The sequence below is a fragment of the Aythya ferina genome (assembly GCF_964211825.1).
Source record: "Aythya ferina genome assembly, chromosome: 1".
Classification (NCBI taxonomy): Eukaryota; Metazoa; Chordata; class Aves; order Anseriformes; family Anatidae; genus Aythya; species Aythya ferina.
The window spans coordinates 139,094,178-139,115,360 of record NC_140296.1 but is presented as its reverse complement, the minus strand read 5'-3'; the positions used below and the strand labels follow the sequence as shown (position 1 = coordinate 139,115,360).

The following is a 21,183-nucleotide window of genomic DNA, read 5'->3' as shown; positions in this document are numbered from 1 at the left end:
ACAGGACAGATAGACTGGTTTGGAGTTTAAACATTGTCTTGGGTTTCTCCACATGGAACGTGTTTTGATCCTATAGTCTATTCAGATTAGAAGATGCTAAAATCCTTTTAGATTAGAAGATCCTTTCTGTTAAATGGGGCTGAATGCTTTGGGCTGGAATATTGTGAGACTTCATCAATTATGATTTAATGTAGTTGAGTTCTGGAAATAAAAGACCAATGTAGGTACAAACCAATTGTGTAAAATAACCCACTTTCTTTACAATGAAATTTGTCCAATTAATTGTTTTACATCATATTTCTAAACAGTTACTTTTGCGTTATAGATGCAGACTAACGAGCATAAAAGGTCAGTTTCCAAAAAGAAGCTTGCTTTTCTTAGGTACATTTCACTGTAGAAGTTTTCCACAGAATTCCAAGTGTCTGTAAATCACAAGTTGAAAACCTCATGCACAAAATTTTTGTTGCATTGTAACTTTGCATTTGCTGTATTTTTTTTTTGTTTATTACTGAAAACAGTCCTCTGTTTAAATTTTATCTACATACTTAGCATTTGTAGAAAAACATTTTTTCTTATTAGCACTGCAAACAGCTATGTCTCTTCATAATTCTAATAAGTGTTTTTGTTTTCTTATTTAGGCAATAAGGAATTTCTTTTATTCCTGTGCGGGCTGGTGTGTTGTCACCTTCATTCTGGGCATCTGTGACCGACACAATGACAACATAATGCTGACAAATGCTGGACACATGTTCCACATAGATTTTGGAAAATTTTTAGGTCATGCACAGACATTTGGAAGTATAAGAAGGTTAGTATCTATAGTAACACATATAGTAAGTTTGAAAACAATGGTCTAAAATTTTACTGCCTTGTCAACACCCATACAAAAAAATATAAATAAGGTCGCGATTTTTTTTTCTGAAGTTTCCAGGACATCATCTTTTTGTTGTTCACAGAACCTTTATAAATATAGGAATGACTGGAAAAGTAATTAAAATGAGATGTTAGAGATCCCCTTTCAGTCTAAAACAAACAAAAAACATCAAAAAACACATCTAAATCCTTGTATTGTCAGAGATTTGAATTAGATGCAGCTCTGTTGTGGCCAGAATAGTAGACTAGCCTATGTCAAAAGGATTCAGATATCTTTTCTTTTTTTTTTTTTTTTCTTTTTTTTTTTTCTCCTGACAATATTCCTATAACGGATAAACAATAAATGTGTTTAATTGGCAACTTCCTTGCCATGTTCAGAGAAGAAACCAAATTTTCCAAATAGATATGGAGAATGATTACATTATGCCTCTGTGGGTGAAATTATAATATTTTCATTATCTTTCAAAGTTTCACCTCCAACCACAGTAAGGTCAGGGTCTATTTTGCAAATATCTTGTTTTATTTGGATGAGGCTGTGATTATTCTATGTTTGTATTTATCTGTTGTGACTATCCCATTATAAACAAAATAGTGTGATCGTGTCTTCTGTTTCCTACTGTGAACATGCTATGGAGGACTTAATTGGGATGTAATAAAAGTAGATAGGGTAATGCTAGTGTGTTCAATGCATAAAGGAACTGGTACAGCAGAATAGAGAATGAGTGAATGATCCCTAACAGTGATGAGTAGTGTGTGTATGGGTGGTGACTTTCTTCCAAGTTTCCTGATAATTTCCAGGATTAATAGTTGGAATTATTTGTTCCCTTCCCCCAATCCCCCTCAGGCTGGCCTTTGACTATTTTTGACTATCTCACTGTTTAAGACAAATAACAGCATGGGAGTATTGGTATGAGGGAAGCTGATGAGGCTAATAAGTACTTCTAATCTAGGCAGTCACAAGATTTAGTTGCAGTGCTCAGAATTATCATCAATCATTCAAGATATGCTCTCTTAATCCTACTTATTTGCTGTGGAAAGAATAAAGGAGAGCAGAGTCATAAAAAGATACTCATGCACACTCAGAGACAAGTGCTGCATCCCTCACTCCAGCAAACTGACTTTGGGAGCCTAGCAGGAATTGAGCAGTATTTTTTCATGAGCAAAGAATTATCTAGGTGTGAAAGGTAGGACCAATGAAATACAAGGGGACACACAATAATCAAATTTAAACAGAAATTATGTAATAGCAATAATAAAAACAGATGTTGATTTTACTGTTTTATCATTCAGTCTTCCTCTACTGTCTTTTAAGTCTATGAAAAAAAAATAAAGAATAATAACTTCCATAAATAGTGGCCGTTTTTTTCCTGCTTCTCCATGCAGTATATTGCTCTTAAACCATAAAATAAAATGGTAATACATTTTAGGACCTTCACTTAACTCCGTCATGGTTCCTTAGCAAAACAAGGACTCACTTTCTGTAGGTTGTGAATGTCATGGGACAATGTTTGTCTTCCCTGTCCCTACATGCAGCTGAGCAGGTGCAAGATTAATAACTATAGCTCTCCTGAGTTGTATGCACCTTCGTAAAATGTAGCATATTATTTGTAACACAGGAACCCAGGGATATCACATTTCAACTTCCCACAAACTTCAGGCCCTCTCAGAATTTAAAACCCTCCATGCTATTTGTATCTACCCATTCCCACAATGCAAATCCTGAAATAGTTTTAGCCTCTTCTTTCTTTAAAAGCTCTTTATACTAGTTTTTCATTTGAGTTCTTATTAGATTTTTATTTGGGTTCTTTGCACTCCCAAACAATACCATGCCCCTGAAATAATATTGATAAAACAGCAATTAAATGCTTCCAGGTCTTCAGAATTATTTGTGCTTACCCTTGGGGTTTTGTACAATAGGTGCTATATACATGCTTGTGAAGTTCTGGAGGTAGCTTTAAAGAATGGAAAGCATCTGATACCAATCCCTAACAGCTTAAAAAAAATAAAAAAAAAAATAGAAAAAGATTATTCAAGTGAGTAGATGCTTATAGATAAGGGGTCCCTATCTGAAATGTTTAAAATGGACATTCCTTTTAAAAGTTAGGAAGATAACTTGCTTGCCACGGTTGTCCATTTTCTGTTTTCAGTGAGTGCTTTTTGCCATTAGCAAGCTCTTATTCCTCATAAAGCTTCATAACAGTAGGTCCTCTCCAACATTCTGCTGTGGAGCATTTCTTTTAGTGTAAAACAAAGTTTGTAAAACAAACATGGCAGTTTTGAGAATCGAACAACATCATTCATGGGCTGCAGTTCTTTCTATCAAATCCAATATGAATTTTCAGAGAAACTTTTGAAGCTGATATGATTCATGTAGTCATGCTCTTTTGTATTCAAGGGTTTAGTTAGCTTTTCTAATTCCTGCCCTCATGTTTAACTGGTATCCAATAAATCTGCTCAGTTTTGAGTCCAAGGTAGAAGTCAGTAGCTCGGCTCCTACTGATTTCAGAGGGAAGAGGAATCAGGAACTTTCTATCTTTTCCAGTTCCGTGTACCTTCACAGTGCAGCAAAATATGTTCAGTAGTACTAATAGCCTATCTTTACTTGGGTCTAAGAACTAATCTTTCAGAAGAAGTGTTGGAAGTCTATGTATGATATATCTAACCAAAAGTATAATAACAGAGTTTGGCAGACAGATTATTCCCAAATTCACACAGGGAATTTTCCTATTGAACATGAGACTTTATTATCTTTTATTTGTTTAATGTTTTAGTCACACTAAATGACAGATTTTGTTAGTGGTAATAAAACTTGACTTCCTTCATTCTTTAATCCAGCCACTGAATTTGACCTTACATACCCCTCAAGTAGAGAATTCTTCAGGAATACTTCAAACTGTATGAAGAAAATTCTGTCATTTAACTTCATATAACTGTCCTATTCTTTAACTACTGAGTATTCCAGGGCAATCATCTAAGACCCGCTTTGACTAAAATAAGTGTCATATTATCCACGTAATCATACAGGACTTCCATCAAATGGCACTGAAGAAGGTGTCAGTCTAATGGCGGTACTTCACACACTTTCTTTGATTGTCTTTTCTTCCTTTCAGTTCTGACCAGTTCCTTTTGAATATTTCTTCATTGCTGAATTAGGCTGTAAGAGATTTATTTAAATCCTGAGCTAACTGAACTAATTCTAACTTTAGCAGTTTCATCCTCTCCACTACCAGTCACTTCAAGAACTGTTGCCTGTATTTTTTTAGTCACCAAGTCTGAAAACTGATGGCAAGGTATGGAGTAGTCCACCTAAATGGCACACTATATATTCTCATCATGATAACTTTAGTGTCCGTTATTTTTTTTTTAAACACCCAGTCATTGACCTTTCTTTCCCTGATCTGAATCACAGAGACCCTCTTGTCTCTTTGCCAAACTCATTCTGCTTGCTGGTGTGGTTTTCCCAGAAGTTAAATCTGCTAAGTTGATTTCTTCTGCAAAGTTAATTACCAGAAGCAATCTAGCTATTCCACTGGGAAATTCCAGTTTTTTGAAGGAAGTTTCAAAAATATGGGAAAATTATGTTTCCCACACTTTCTTCCTATGTCAGTATTTTCCTATACTAAATAGCATGTAAGAAAGTGTGAGCATGCATAAAAATGTATCTTATTTCAAAAATAACACATCTTGTTTTTAAGGTTAATAGTTAAAATTAAAATTCCTGTTTTACTGGAAGTGTTTATTTGAAGAAATGCATTCTTTTCAGGTATGTCTTTCTAAAATGTCAATGTTGGCATACAGTCAAAAAAAAAAAAAATGTATCTACATGTTTTCCGTGTTTTTCCTAAAACTAGGAAAAATAAGCAAGAGATAAGTTAGAAAATTGAAAATTTCTTTTTTTTTTCTTTTTTTCATTTTTTTCATTTTTTAAAAATATATTATTTAGAGTAATCCTTAAAGGAAGAGTCTAAAATGTGAAAGTTGAAAAATAAATTAACATAACAATCAAACTGTTACTTCGGGCCAGCCTGTATTATCTGCTGAAAAATTTTATTCTAAATGTTTTGGTGTGCCTGTCTAGTAATTCATTTTCTGAAGGTTAAATTTGTTTTTCTGGTATGATCAACCTGGAGTTAGTAGGTTATGTGAGGTATAGAGTTCCATGCCATCATCGACTTTCAACACTTCCTCTATGCGTTCTTCTTCCAGAAATATGACTGAAAGCTTAGAAAGATTTAATCTCATGATTTAAAACATTTTAGTAATCCAAATGATCTTAGTAAGATTATACAAGTGTTTAAAGTTAGTCATACATATAAGTCTTTGTGTAAAGACTGAAAGGTGAAATATGCATAAAGACATAAAGGCGAAACAGTGTCACCTCAAAGGTGACAATGCCTAACGGGGCTTGAATTTATGAGGCAAGAAGTCCATCACTTCCAAAGTTAGGTACCCATAATTGTCATGTCTTAAACACCAAAAGCACAAATCAGGTCTGAAATATGTGACCAGCACAAATTGCAGTCTTGAGTTTCAGATACATTTCTGTTATCTATGTCTGCTTTGAACAGTAGGTATTTATTGTTGTTTTGATACTTTCTCTAATTATCAAGATTGGATAGTAGTTTGTGCTTTACTATTGGATATTTATTTTTCAGTAATAGCCTCTTGTGGAGGACATTCAGCTAAAGCTTTTTGTGTAAATTATGTTCACTGTTCACTTTATATCCTTGATTTTATTTGTTAATCTTTTCAAAGTACTCAGATGGTTAAGGGGAACATGTTTTTTCCCCATACAGTGTGCACTGATTTGACCCTGTCCACTTCTGTTCATCCAAGTGTATTGTTCTGCTCAACTGAGTTCCCTGGAACCCAGATCCCATCTGTTGCAGCTCCCAATATCCTTCGTGGCTTTTCATTCTGCTGAAGCAAGGCATTGACTGCTTTCCAGTCTTTAAGAACAGACACTTTCCTGAAGGAGTTATCATATATTCTTGCTAACAATTATTTGGGCTAGAGGACTGATGCCAATGGAATTCCAAGCACTTTGGGAGATTTATTGCAAATGAGTTATTTCAGTGACTTCCTATCATCTTCCTGTTTCAGAGGTTTCTTTCTCCCCTTTCCTCCTCCCTTTTTCTCTCAGCTACCCCACAAAGTTTTATAGATCATAACTCTAGAGGCAGAAGGTTTAACGATAAAATAGGAATCAAAGGGAAAAAAGACTTCATGTTCACTGTCCACTTTGATTATATGGTTTTATTTGTTATCATTTTCAAAGTATAACTCTTTCAGAGACATAGATTTCCTCTTTCCTGCTACCCTCAGAATCATTTTATTATAATAAATCTCTTTTTCCAAAGCATTCTACATACCTATTTATATTCAGGGGAGCTGTTCTCACACACAGTCTGTATACATCAAGCAATTTTAAATTAATCTCTGTTGCTTAGATTTGGTATCTGTTTCAGCTTGTTCTGCATAATAATACCTCTTTGTCCTTCATCCTTAAGCAGAAAGCACAAGCACACTGATATATTTAATTCATGTATATTTCATACCCTGCCCTAAGAAATTTCAACTTCTTCACTGATTTATTCCTTTATTTTGCATGGCAATATACAAACATCCAACATCTACTACTGTATTTTCCAAATAGCCGTCTCATTCTGAAAACACCTGTTAGCTGAATAATTAATTGATATGGGATATATCAATTGTTTTAAAGCATCTTTCTTGACTGCAAAAGCCCACTTGTTTTAAAGCATCTTTCATGACTGCAATTTAAAACCTTTTTTTTCACTGCTGAGGGTTGTCCAGAACACAAAAAGCAGTTGTCCAACAATCTTTATTAACAAGAGGAATCACTCCAATTCCCTATGAATGATTCTCAGCTGTTCTGTCTACACAGTAAAAAATTCCTAACAAGTACGAAAAATGTGATAGTCTTAGAAAATTGTATAAGGCATCAGGAAAGCTGTACCAAACAATTTCAAATACAGCTACTGAACATAAAGTATATAAAGTATTTAAATCCACCTTAAAATTGTTATGCAATCTGATTGCTAGTGACTCAGAATACAGGCTACTTCATGTGTGTCTCTCTGGATAAAGGATCTTGACATGAAGCCCCAGAATATAACTGGACACAGTATTGCTGAACACAGTAGTGCTTTTAAACTAGTCAATATGAGATGCAAGGTTGCATGAATGTTCTTAGAACAGAGTACATCCCTGAGGTAGGATTTTTTGGGGGGATTCTTCCAAAACATAAATGCAGCTGACTGTACAACATATCTGAAATTCCGTGATATACGTGAATAAATTGTGGTCAGATTGCAGAATAAGTAGTAAAGACTGGGGAAATAGTATGAAAATAATCAAGAAATGTCTCAAATTAGTTTCTGCTCTCCCATCATGAGTCTATTGCCAGTTGTCTTGTCACAAGGTAAGGTCCCAAATGAGTCCCCATGGCAATACACAATGCAAATACTAGGTGTACACTAGGAACATATCTAACCTTAGCTGTCAATATTTGTGTTAGCTATGCTGTCACTTAGCACAGTAATCCTATGGGAACATACGTAATTGAATTTTCATTTCAGTAACTTCATTTGGCCCACTGTGAAAGAGAATTCAGTCAAATGACATTCCATTGCACTTTGGACAGGCAAAGGGGCACAAATAAATAGGTAATGTGGCTCAGTTTACATGGGGAAACTAGATGTTAACAGAATGATGAATCAGAACCCTTAGCTTAGGCGAGGATTACAGCTTGTTTTCCACCATATCAGTTAAGCATGATTAAATCTCAATGTAAACAATTCAATTACTGACAGACACAGATAAATCATCTAGAATAGGCCAGTGCAATGTGTGAAATATTACTTTTACTACTGGGCAAAATAGTGGGTTTGTCCAATACAGTGATTTAACTGGGAAGCTAACATTAAGATTCTGATGATAAAAATTATTAATAATAGCAAAGTGAATTTAAGAAGAAGTAATGTAATGAACAAATAAGACCATAATGGTTTAAGAACCATCCTCAGTTACCTAAGGAATCTAGGATATCCTTTCTAGTTTGATGTTTCTGACACTAAAAAATAGATATTAATATAAAAATGAGATGGGTAAAACTGTAATTGGAGGCAAGATTTCAAATTTACATTTAGAAACTTTTTACACAGTAGATATCTCAAACAGCAGTAGAAATGACAGGAAATAGAGTTTAAACCTTGTTGTCGGGTATTGATTTGACTTCTTGTCATTTGGGTAAAGACCATAGGTCAAAAATATTATATGCATGTTTTGAATGTCCAGGCCATATAGTTTACCTGAGCCAAGGATGTTCAATGTGTTTTGGAGCATTTGTATGAAAGTATCAAGGGGATAAGGAGAACACTAAATGCAGGACAGGTTACCTGCGGCTTTGTCCAGTTCAATCTTGAAAACCTCACAGGACAGCTTCTCTGGGTAACCTGTTTTAATATTTAATTATTCTCATACTGAAGGCAGTTTTTTCAACTGTTTGTTTGGTTTGTGTTTGTGTCTATGTTGCTTGTTTGTTCATTGTTTGTTTGTTTCCCCCTTACTGTCAGTCATAACCTCAGCTGTTCAATTTTTGACCTTTCTTATTCTCGCCTGGCTCCATCTTTTTTGTAACCTCCTATAGGCATTAGAAGATTTCTATTTGGTTTCCTGAAAACCTCTTCTTTCCCTAGGTAAATAAGCCTGCCTCCTTCATCCTCTCCTTGTTGGCAAGTGCTTCAGCCCTCCAAACATCTTGGTGGCCCTTTGCTAAATTTACTCCAGTTTAGTGACATCTTTCTTAATTTGGCAAGGTGTGATCTAAAAAGTACTTGGTAAAGGGGGTCTACTGGCTACACCCCCATTAATTCAGACCAGGATGCTATTAGTCTTCATCACTTCCAAAGATTGTACTTGGTCCACCACTACTGGTTCATGCTTAGTGTGCTGCCACCAGGGCCCTGTACCCTTTCCACAGTGCTGCTCTCCAAGAGGGCAGGCCCCAGTCTGGGTGGTTGCAGGGGCTCTTCCATCTACGGACAGGGCTCTGTATTTTTCCTTGCCGAATATTGCGAGATTCCTGTTCATACATTTCTCCAGCCTGAGGCCCTCTGAGTGGCAGCTTTGCCATAATACCTTAGCTTCACCCCTGGTATGATGCCATCTGCAAACATGCTGAGGATGCATTCTCTCTTCTCCTTCAGGTTGTTGATAAACATACAGAACGTGATAGGACCTAGAGTAAACCCCTGTGGTCTGTTTCTGACCTACAGGCAACAAACCATTAATCACAGTGCTTGGCTGCATGTACAGCTACCGCTGTAATGTTAGAGACTTTCACCTCAAGCAGGCTCCTGATGGAGGCTACTGGGGAGATGGTGTTCTTGCTTCAGGAAATGCAAGCTCCTGATGCAGGCTACTGGAAATGTGCGCTGGTGGAGGAAGTAAAGCAGTTTCATGTGGGGGGCAGCAGACTGTGCAGGGTAAGAGATGATGAAAAGGAAAGTTACCAGATCACATCTGAGACATTGCATGTCCCAGAGGAGAGGCAGCATAATCTATACTTATTGAGTTGGGCAGTGGAGATTCCTGGAAAATAAATACAACTGGGTGCCTCTCTGAAGTTTGCTTATACTAGCACATACCTCATGAGAAACTAATGGGATTGATTAGAGGTCTGTGCAGAGTTACAGGGATACAATCTCAGCAAGATCAGAGAGACATGGTGGGATAGCTCACATGATTGGGCAGCCGCAACAGATAGATGGAGGCTCTTTTGGAAGGGCACACCAGGATGGCAAGGGAAAGCAGCTGTTCATGTGAGAGAATGACTTCTGCCAGCTCCCTTGACACCATCAGATGTAGGCCACCCACTACCGTGAAGTGGTGTGGGTCAAGTTCTCAGAAGTAATACCAGACTCAATCCTCAACCACTGCCGACAGTTTGTCTCCTCCCTGAACTCTACCTGTCAGCACAGACACCAGAGGAGCCTCGTCAGTGAAGACAGGCAAAGAAGGCAATGAGCACCTGAGTCTTATCTGTGCTCCTGTGTCAGTAAAGCACCATTCAGCAGCAGGCCCACATTTGCTTTTTCATTCTTTTGTCATTGATATCTCAGTAGAAGTTCTGGTTTCCCTTCATGTCCACTGCCAGTTTTAATTCTAGTTGAGCTTTGGTTTTCCTAACACCATTTCTACATGCCCTGGTAGAGTTTCAGTCCTTCCACCCCTATATATGTCCTTTTTGCCTTGAAGCTTAGTCATGAGTTCTCTGTTTAGCCAAGTGAGTCTCCATCTCTCTGCTACTGGAAATAAAAGCTATCAAAAATACAATTCAATACAATACAAATCCCTCAGGAAGAATACATTATTTTTTTATTGTGGGGGAAGCTATTTAAAATTTGCTAATTCATTTATCTCTTCTATCCCATTCTAAAGCATCATAATTACTTTGGCAGTTGAAATTTAGACTGTCATTCTGTTTAGATACGGATGGATATATGTCAGTTTGGGGTGATTTGAGAAATAAGTCTCAGCAAGACATTTTTTACTCTTTTCAGGAGCAGATACATATATTTGGAACAGTTTGCAATATTCCTTCAGTAAAATAAACAGAAACCAGACAAGTTTTCTAAACAAAGTTGAACATAGATTTGCAATACAAGCCAATGATACTGTAAGTGTTACAACCATCATTGAAGTCAATGGGAAAACTGATGTCAAGTCCAGCAAGGGAGGTATTCATACTTTATAAAAAACACAGAACTGCCTTAACAACCATTCATGGAAATTACCAGCCTGCATTTCAGTGTCAAGATGGAAGAATACACCAAGTAGCATACCATAAAGTTTGTTGTAGGAGTGATGTCTTTTGATATTTTCATTAGTAACTAGTATGATGAGACAGAGAATACGGTTGTTGACTGTTCAGGAGACACTTATTACAAGAGCTTTTGACCATGTTCAAATTTGGACTTAGCAGTGATAGATAGTTTTACAGAAAGGAATATGACAGTTGTACTACAGACAAATTGAATATAAGTTGATGATAGAATATTGAATTGTAAAGCATGAGATGTGAAGTAATCTTTTTGCTTCATGTAACGCTAGTAAAACTTCTACTGGAATACTTTCAACATTTTACTTTTAGAAAGATGTGGACCTATTACAAGGAGTTCAGACAAAAGTAATTAAAATTATCAGACAATTGGAAAACAAGACATATGAGAAAAGGTTGAAACAAATGTCAACAGAAGATTGAGGAAAGAAATGATAACAGTCTGCAAATACAGTAGAGGCTGCTGTAAAGAAGACAGCATCTTCATGTTCCCTTAGGAAAGTACAAGAATTAATAGGATGAAAGTGCAGCAAGGTTAGATTAGGCATTAAGAAAAAAAATCTGTGAAGGGAGATACTGGAACAGAAATCCGATAGGGAGGATGTAGAAGAGTTCTGTCACTACGTCTTTAAAAACTGGATAAACAAGAATCTCAGAAGTGTGTTTATGGTTGATCTTGTCCTTGCATAAGGAGAAAGATGGAGTATCTCTTGTGGTTGCCCTTCCAGGCATATCTTTTTATGACTCTATGTATGCGTGCTTAAGATAAATTGTACTGTGCAGTTGTTTACTTCTTCATTCTGTAATATATGCAGGGGATACATTTGCTCGTGTTTTCTTTTTTCTATGTCTGCAAATATATACATATGTATATGTATATCATTACTGTGATTAGGTATCTTCACTTAGCCTATAGAAATAAGCATTCATATTCATTTAGTGTGTGTGTGTGTGTTCTTCAGTAAGCTTTCAGCTTTTTCCATAGAGCAAAAGATGTCAGCATTCAAACATTCCCTAAAAGCTTTTCCTATTTTATTGGATACATCTAAATTCCACATAATCATGCTGAATGCCATCCATCGCTCTTGACTCAGCCTATGTGGTTTTAAAGTAGTCAGGGAATATACGGGGGTTTATGCTACTGAGCAGATGATTTTTACATTGAAAACATTTCACATTCTATCTCATATGTCCATATGACAATTTTGACTACATCCAAAAAACTAATCTGGTTCTGTCTCATTGTATTATTGCATGTGCCTTAAGCACTAACAACACTATTAAGAAGTTTAGATAGGATCAGAGTAAAGTTCAGTTGCTGTTGTTGATTATCTCATGTGCTTTTGCTACTTATATAAAATACAGTCAGTGTATCTATCTCGAATGTTCTGTGCTGTGAGATTCATAATAGAAAATACGCAAGCTATTGTTTGTCTTAAAAAAACTGGTTAATCAGGTTACATCTACTATTTCATAACAAAACCTGATGATCTTACTGGTCTTCTGTCCTGGTTTCAGTTAGGACAGAGTTAATTTTCCTCCTACTAGCTGGTAAGGTGCTATGTTTTGGATTAGGATGAGAAGAGTGCTGATAACATGCTGATGTTTTAATTGTTGCAGAGCAGTGCTTACACCAAGCCAAGGACTTTTCAGCTTCTTGCTCTGTCCTGCCAGCAGGCAGGCTGGGGGTGCAGCAGGAGCTGGGAGGGGACAGACCCAGGACAGCTGACCCAAACTGGCCAAAGGGGTATTCCATACCATCTGACATCATGCTGAACAATATATAGGGGTGGCTAGCCGAGGTGGGAGGGCCGGACCGCTCGAGCTTAGGCTGGGCATCCGTCAGCGGGTGGTGAGCAATTGCATTGTGCATCACTTGTTTTGTACACATTATTATTATTAGTGCTATTATTATTATTATTATTGTTATTATTATTTTCCTGTCTTAATAAACTGTCTTTATCACAGGCTTCAGTTTCCCTTTTCTCTCCCCCATCCCAGAGAGGGAGGGGGGAGGGTGAGAGAATGCAACATATTTCTAGCCTATAGTAAAGTCCTAATAAGTGTTCCCATAAACCCAAACTAAGTTTGTTTTTGCATGATGATCCGTTTAGTTGCTTGAGGTTTAATTTCTTTCCTTTCTCTGATGACATATTATCCAAACATTCTTAATCTTCAGAGGAACTGTAAAACACATTCCAATGAAAATCTTATATCTCTAAAAGCAGTAAATAAAGAAAACAACAACAATGACAACAACAACCACCAAAACATAAAACTAATCTTATTTTTCCCTGCATGAGCACATGATGTGAGCGCACTCTTTTGTCACAGCCATAGTAAAGCAAAACTCTTTAATGTCCAGGATTGCAATCAGGCTCTGGAATAAAATGGGGTATTACCTTTTTGACTGATTTCCCATAAAGAAAAAAAAAAAAAAAAAGGTTTATTAATCTCATCTAGATCTTTAGTGCCATGGGGGAAAAGAGAGGAGGAAGATAGAGCAAGAGAAAGTGACAAGATAGATTTAATGATTTTGAGGGGATTATACACTGTACATCTATGGTATGGTCCACCTCAAGACACACCAATTGTCTCAATAAGGCTTTTTTTCTAGAAATGGTGGTACTCAAGAAAATAAAAAGGATTTTGGTCTTCTACAGGGATATCATAGTAAAAGTCTTTTCCTTGAAAGTACCTAATCATACTAGTTTTGTTAAACTACACCCAGCTAATTCATTAATTGCATGGGAAAAAAATGTAATAGATACAGATTTTAGGCTATGGCTTATTTTCCTATTGGCTGTAGTACAGAATATGGGTCCTTGCGCATCCCATGGATTTAAAGTATTATAGGTTTTATCTGTGATCTTGAGTATATTTGGGGGTATAAAGTTTTTAATATTTAGATAATTTTAGATAATTATCTTTTAGATAGATAGATAATTATATTTTAGATAATTTCATTTGAAGAAATTATGTAATAGGGTTATGTTCAAATAAGTGATGTCTTTTATATTTATTAACAAGCTTATCTGAAATACTGTCTAAGCTATTGTGCCATAGAGAAGGCTATTGGTTAGAGATGGCTTAAATATAGAAACATAGGCTGTACACCTGGGTGAAGTTCATCTGCACATGTATGTGTGATAAATTAAAAAGCTCATGCAAAACCAGAGCAGTCATTGCTTTTTTTCTTATGCAAGCTAAAACATCCACCATCATTTGCTGATGTAAGTTTTCCCATGCATGATGGATGGTGACTTACACTTGCCGGTATGTAATTTTTCTGGACTAATCTTTAGATTATCACTTTCCATATTTTTATATTCCAGAGAAGTCTGTGAAAACAGCAAAGAACATTTTGCCTACTTACACAGATGTTCAGCCCTGTCAGTTGTTTTTTTCTTTTTTTTTCTTTCAGAATCTTTAACCTACTGTCAACGAGTATCTCTTCCCACTGAAACTTTACTTTTTAATATTATCATGACAAATGACTCTGTTGTTCCTTCTCATGGATCTTGTCACTTATACTAGGTTGTTTTCATGTTTTTTTATTTCAACTGCAAGTGATCCCTTTCTGAGTGGACAGCTTACTTAGACACAGGCAAGCATGGAGCTTTAGTGTCTGACTCATTGCAGGGGTTACTTGTGGGCAAGGTTCTGATACTACAATACCTTGAGCAAAATCAGGCTTATATAATGAAAAAAAATCTATACCATATTTTGCAAGTTAATAAGGGCAGAGAGCCCTACCGAATTATTATTATTATTATTAATAATAATAATAATAATAATAATAATAATAATAATGTCTTCAATAATACTGAGAAATTTAAGAACCTTGTAAAACTGCTTAAAATTATCTCACAAGAAAAATTAACCTGTAAGTAATATACATGTAAATACCAACATATCAGTTATGTGTTCAAATGGATCCTTTAGCAACAGCAGTAGGGGAATTGACTAATGTTGCAGTCAATGCATTATGTGGAAGTTGGCCCACAGCCCAACCCAGCAATGTTAAACATAATATTTCTTCCATTAAAGTAATTTCTGATGTAACTATCTGTTTTAAGCAAGTAGCTTAATGTGGGATACTTGGACTAGCTCAGAAAGGGCTTTGTCTTCATGGTGTAATTGTGTCTCTTCATGCAGCTGGACATCAGAAATCAAATATGAGCTTTGAACATAGTACACATTATGGTAAATTTAGAGCAGTTATTTTAGCTTGGGATATTTTAGCCCAAATACCCCACTGTGGACAAGAAACTGAGTTCTGTTTTTTAAGTATTCTTAAGGTGCTAGAAAGCTTTCAAATAAGATTTTAGGTTGGATGTCTACCCACAGATAAGTGAAAATGTTGTTTATTTTCTGGGTCAATCTCTTTTTCTTACTGGTTTCAACAAATTGACTTCTGAGACCCTAATTGAACCTAACTAATTAATACTTAACATCTACATTAAATGCCACTGATAGACAAAAGATAAGCTGAAAGATGAATGAATAAGAGATGGATATGGGAAAATCTTGCTCTCTGAAATCAGTAACAGAATCAATTTTGTAATTCTCTGAGAGCTACAGCACAAAACTACAAAATCACTGTGAAAAAGTCTTACTGTAACATAACTGTCACACTGTTATGTTGCATGATACATCTAACATCTTGCATGATACAGAAAAATGTGGAAGGAAAGAATAAGAATCAATATTGTGGAGATTTTCGTCATTCCTAATACTGCCTAAATGAAATGGAATAATATATTTAAAAAAAAAAAATGAAAAAAAATTATAAAAGTAATAATTTAAAAAAAAAAAAAAAAAAGACCTGGGCTGATTTGAGCTGAATAATGCCTGTAGGGGGTCTGTTTTCAAGGAAGTTGTCTTCACTGTAAACAACAAAAATAATATTCCACAAATAAGAAAGGGAAGGTCATTTAACATTTCATGTAACTGAGACTTCCATCTGCAGCCTCGAATCTCATGGCAAGTGGACTTTCTACAGTAATACCAAGCAAACATTTTTGTAGGAAAATGATGAAATTTCCAAGGAAATTTTTCTCTGTCTTGTTTATGAATGAATCAGCAAGCAGAGTAGGTTCTGCCCACATTTGAGGTTTTAGCAAGAAACAGACATTCTCAACTTTGTTTCTGCATTTGTTTCCCAAAAGTATTTGGTTTACTCGAGTTTATTTTGATTTAAGGGTTAACCAACTGTGTGTATTTCCGTGGGATATAGCCCTCTAATCTGTGTACATGCATCTGTATACACAGTTGTGATGAGAAAATCACTGCAGTAGTTTTGTCTGTGGTAAGATGCAGTATATCTGTCTTTTCTAAAACTATCAAATGATAGCATTGTTAGCAGAAGCCTGGTTAATTTGTTTTTTACTTCTATAGCATGTCATAGTCACAAACATTGCTACTGATAAGAAAAAAGGCAAGACATGGTTTCAGATTCTGCACCTCATTTACTCCTGAGTGAATACAGGGTAACTATACATAGAACAAGAGAATGTATTTGGGTTTATTCTGTTTTAACTCAAGTTAGAAACATCCCTTCAAAATGGTGTATATTTAATGATCACATCATATGTTATATATTTTTGTTGTTGCTTTTGGATTGTGGGGTTGCATTTTTTTTCTTTAACTCACTTCTTTAACTCAGTTCTCCCTACTTCTGGTAGGGAGTTGATATTTATATCCCATCCTGTTTGAGAACAGCTTTTAAATATTTCAATACTAGGCGTGAACATGTTTCCAGATTCACTTTTGGGCAGAAGTCAAGAAATTAAACAATGAGAATTTAAAAAGAAAAGTAAAGAAAAGACAGAGGAAAATAAGTAAGCCCCAAACTTGTTTAGTTGTTGTCTTTCTTACTGGGAAGCTCTTGCTGTGAGACCTGTCTCTGCCCCAATTAGTCAGGGATACCAGATAGACCAATAGACCTGTCCACACTGGAGGAAAGGAGAGATTAAATAATGAGGAAGATAATATTGGAAAAACAAATATGAATAATGAGACACAAATATTAACCGTCCTGCATGATTTGCTATTTTAAATGAAATTTCTCATGTAATTGTTCTCTTTTTAAGGGACCGAGCTCCTTTCATCTTCACATCAGAGATGGAGTATTTCATCACAGAAGGTGGAAAAAACCCACAGCGTTTTCAAGAGTTTGTGGAGCTTTGTTGTCGAGCATATAATATAGTCAGGAAACACAGCCAGTTACTCTTGAATCTGCTGGAGATGGTAAGAAACTTGAAGATGAAACCAAAAATCAATTTCCTCTGGTGTTCTCTTCCCTTTTAACACTTCTCTACTGCCTCCTGTAGCACTATGATTTGAAGAGGTATCAAGCTGCACTCCAGAAAATGTTAGTGCTGGCACTTCCTGTGCAAAGAAAATATGCAATTTCATGTACTAATTTCTAAGAAGAGAAAAGCTAAGCTGCCACTTGTTTTTGTTTATTTGTTTTTTACAAAATAGCTGAAAGCTGTAAAATAACCTGGGTGCAAGGTCTACATTCAGGAATTTTCACTCAGTCATTTTTCAAGGTTTTCAAGCAATCATTTGCCAACCTCATTTATGGTTATAGCAAGCCAAAGAAAACTAAATGTTTCACACATTGACTGATGTAAGAGTATGTAGCAGCACTGCAGCTACCAGTGATGCCTTTTTTTTTTTTTTGCACAATTCCACACTCCCTTTTTAGGATGGCAAATAAAGGAGCAAGACCTATATTAAGACTGATTTTAAAATCCTTTTGTATAGAATTTAAAGATCTTTAGGTGTTTTTTATCCCTTAAGTATTCATGCTGATTCACGTGCTGTGGCAGATTCCATAAGTTCTTTATGACTCTACTTGAGTATGAAACCTTAATAATTTTCCCCTCTCACGGGTAGAATGAGAATATTAAATTAACTAATATTTGTTTATATGCTTGGTTAGACTATTAATCCAAAACTTATGTCCAGGGCCCAATGCAAAGCCTAGGTAATGTTAGTGTATGAAAATTCTATATGAAGTTATAACCAGAATTCCTGCTGAAGCTGGAGTACAGCCAAAATGTTACTCCATAAACACAGCTCTATTGTCTCCAGCTTCTGCAATGGTGGAGAGGTGGGGGAGGGGGGAAGAAACAGCAAGAATTTCCTTGTCCTGCCTCTGTCTTGTCCATAAATTCTCATGCAGTGGTACGTTGTGTGATTACCCAATATAGAGCAGGAAGGATTGCATCAAATCTCAACCCTGCTTCTGCCCAAACACATAGTAGCCATAGTGGCTGGAAGTAGTGCAAAATGCCATTCTGGGAAATACTATCTAAGTTAAAGAGTCTCTGGAAAAAAATCAAGAGCACCTGTGCACCCTCATCCATAGCAGTTATCTCTGCATTTCTGGACAGGTTGCCTAAAACTGCATGCTGGAAATATAGCTACATCTCCTGTTCACCCCCTGGTCCTCAGTGCAGTCAGTCCCTTCTTCTGCAACCAGCAGAGATACTGATGTTAGATTACTGTGAGATAATATATAGAGAGTGTTAGGAAAATGTTCCCAGCAGGAACTCTGAAATACCTAGCTATCTCTGCCTGGATACAGCTCAGGTTTGTTTATATTCAGGGCATACTGCCTCTTCTATTGTTTCTGCTGTTCTTTGAGTGCTGAGCTAAAATTCAGGATACAAATATGTTTAAGCATTGGTCAATGAACTGCAGTTCAGTCAATTGTGTTGCATTTCATAATGAAAAACAACTGGCAGTGTACTCACACCTCATTGATGAGCACTTGATATCAAAAGGAAATTATAAAACTAGATGAGTTGTGCATGCCTTGTTTTTGCCAGTGATGTTTGGAAAGGTGAGTCTGGTTCTGTACTTGAAATGGAGTGTTGGTTGGAAGAAGGTATCAAAATGTTTTAGTTCTGAAACTGTTTTAGTTAAGAAAACTAAATAGACCATGAAGTCATAATTTGAATTAATTTCTATGCAAAATATCAGATGTTATCAGGAAAGGACAAGACAAACTAACCACTGCCTATGTGTATCAATGACAGTCTAAGATACCTCTCAATATCTGGAAATCTGCATCATTTAGCTCTCTTTCCCCTGTCCCATTCTGTTTTATAAGACACTATTTGTAAAGCATGGTTAAAAAAATTCAAACTATAAGGCCATTTCCAAAAAGTACAGCTTGACAAGAGCTGTAAACAGTACTCTGGATGGTCAGTGACTGTTAGTGGTTTCTAGCAAAGTGTTTTCATATTTTTTTTTTTCCCGTAGTATGGGACTTAATGCTTTTTCATAGTGGTGAGCAGCATGTTTCTAGAACTGTTCCAACATTTTCTGGGAGTAAGAAATAATCCATGAAGTTTCCATCACTATGAAAAGCAGAAACATCTGTGGGAGACCCAACAGTCTGCTGACAGTGTTCAGGTGTATAAATGCCTGTAGTTCATTAGATTTGCTCTTGTTAAAGAGTTGATGTGAGCTATTAAACAGAGGCTGATAGGAGCTCTGAATCCAGGCCCAAGGAGAGCATAAGCAGTTCCACTCAACAAGTAAGATGGCCTGAGATGATTAAGTGTGGTAGGTCAAGACGTGTGGTCAGACAAGAGGGGATAAATCCAGACGCTTAAACTTAACCATCTAGTATTTGAGTTTCCCTAGGCAACCTGTAGTTGTTTTCTGAACAGTTGTTCCATCTCTTGTCCAATTAGCATCTAGAAACACTAGCCACATTTTTAGAAGCCTCCTCCATGAGGGAAAGCAAGATAGATATGGTATATGAAGCAAGAGGGATGAAGCAGTGTAATAACCCTCTAGCAACTCTTGCAGTCAGCAAAACAGTGTGTAGGTACCACCCAGCTGAAGATGTTTTGGGGGCTGGCAAATGACTCCCTTCTGCAGTTCAGGGATCCTAAAGAATCCCATTATGTAGTCACACTATGGATCATTCAGATTATGTTCAGATCTGTCACTGTTCCATTTTCTAATGAAGGGCAAGAAGCTTAATTTGTCTATGCAACAACTCTCTTAATTTTAAAAGGGGACAGGAGTTACCTTTCTTATAAATGTGTTGGAGACGTAAATAGCAGTGTGTATCCCTAAGTGCTGAGCATTGTTATTGTCCCAGCTCTCAACTCACCAAGTTTCATCCAGTCAAGAAAACAAGCTACTTACATTCGCCTCATTGAACTTTCTGTCTTTCTGCTCCTTGCTAGCCAGAACTCTGTGAGACAGCAATCTAAAGGTCCAGTGGTAGTACTGATTTGGCCTTACATGAAGCAAGATTTTCCTCATAATGCCAAAAAGAAAACATACAAAATATTGAAACTTGATGTAAAAATATTGAGGTTTGAAGTAATAAGGAAAATGACACCCTCCCCTCATCCCTTTTCGCTTTCCTCTATTTAACCTTCAACCAAACCATAAAATAAGATCAGTGTTTCTTTTTTTTCTTTGTCATTATCTGCAAAACTCAGTGGGACATTCTATCTGCAGTAGACATAAATGTCAATGAAGAATGCACAGCAGTGACTGCAAAATCACATACGTTTCCTTCTGAGCAATGTGAAGGAGTGATTTTTTTCTCCATTACACACAAAACATCACTCTCAACTTACTGTGATCGTTGAGAAAAATCAGTATGTTTTGAAGTGAATCAAAAAGATTTTTGTTGTGACATTTTACATTGCATGGAGAGAGATGTACGGTCAACTGGACACAGTTGTCTACACTGCTCATTGTACTGTAACTTTGCAAGGGAAATATTTGTATTATTTGTCTTTTTAACCTAACATGGCCAACTAACTAGACCAGCTCCATCCCTCATGGAAGAGGAATTATGTATTTCTTTCAGAGAGCAGTTCTGAGTGGCCAAGTCAGGGCTCCTTCTGTAAGTGAACATTTAAAAGGATCTTTTTCCTCGACTGACTGTAAAGGGAATGACTGTATGATCCATTTGCAGGAAGAGTCCAGAGCAGTGCTAGTGGAAGTCGTAGTTACAGATGAGAAGGTGATGTTGCACTAAATAGGATTAGGGCTTGGCTATCATTGTCAGTGTAACAGAAAAGTGGTCACTATTGTTCAGGTGGCTACATTTTCCCAGCATCCTGTTGTCTTCCCATTATCACCATTAGAAGGCTATGAAGGAAGATTAGCAAGGCATGTATTGAGATTGTGACATTGGAATAGAAAATAAATAGCTCAAATAGACTGGTGATTTTCCAGTTCCTCTTCCTGGTACCTCAGTGTGAAGGTTTACAATGCAGTATGTTCACTTTAGTATTCCAGGCATTGCTCTAGCACCAGAACAACTTTACAGATCAGCAAAACTTTGTGTTTTAGAAAAAGCCCTTTCTGTGTAAATCCTTCCATTTCTCAGTTGGCCCCATTTAATTTAATTTTATTTTTAGTAGTACAAGGAAGTAATGACATTTCTTTAC

The 21,183-nt window shown here is 36.3% G+C and overlaps 1 protein-coding gene across 1 annotated transcript in view; it reads left to right on the top strand.

Moving 5' to 3' along the window:
* PIK3C2G (phosphatidylinositol-4-phosphate 3-kinase catalytic subunit type 2 gamma) overlaps positions 1 to 21,183 on the top strand; it is a 215,961-nt gene that overhangs the window by 133,395 nt on the left and 61,383 nt on the right. Inside the window, exons 24-25 of the mRNA XM_084526130.1 lie at positions 639 to 808; positions 16,834 to 16,990. Coding sequence (XP_084382256.1) covers positions 639 to 808; positions 16,834 to 16,990 — 327 coding nt within the window. The remainder of the gene's footprint in view (positions 1 to 638; positions 809 to 16,833; positions 16,991 to 21,183) is intronic.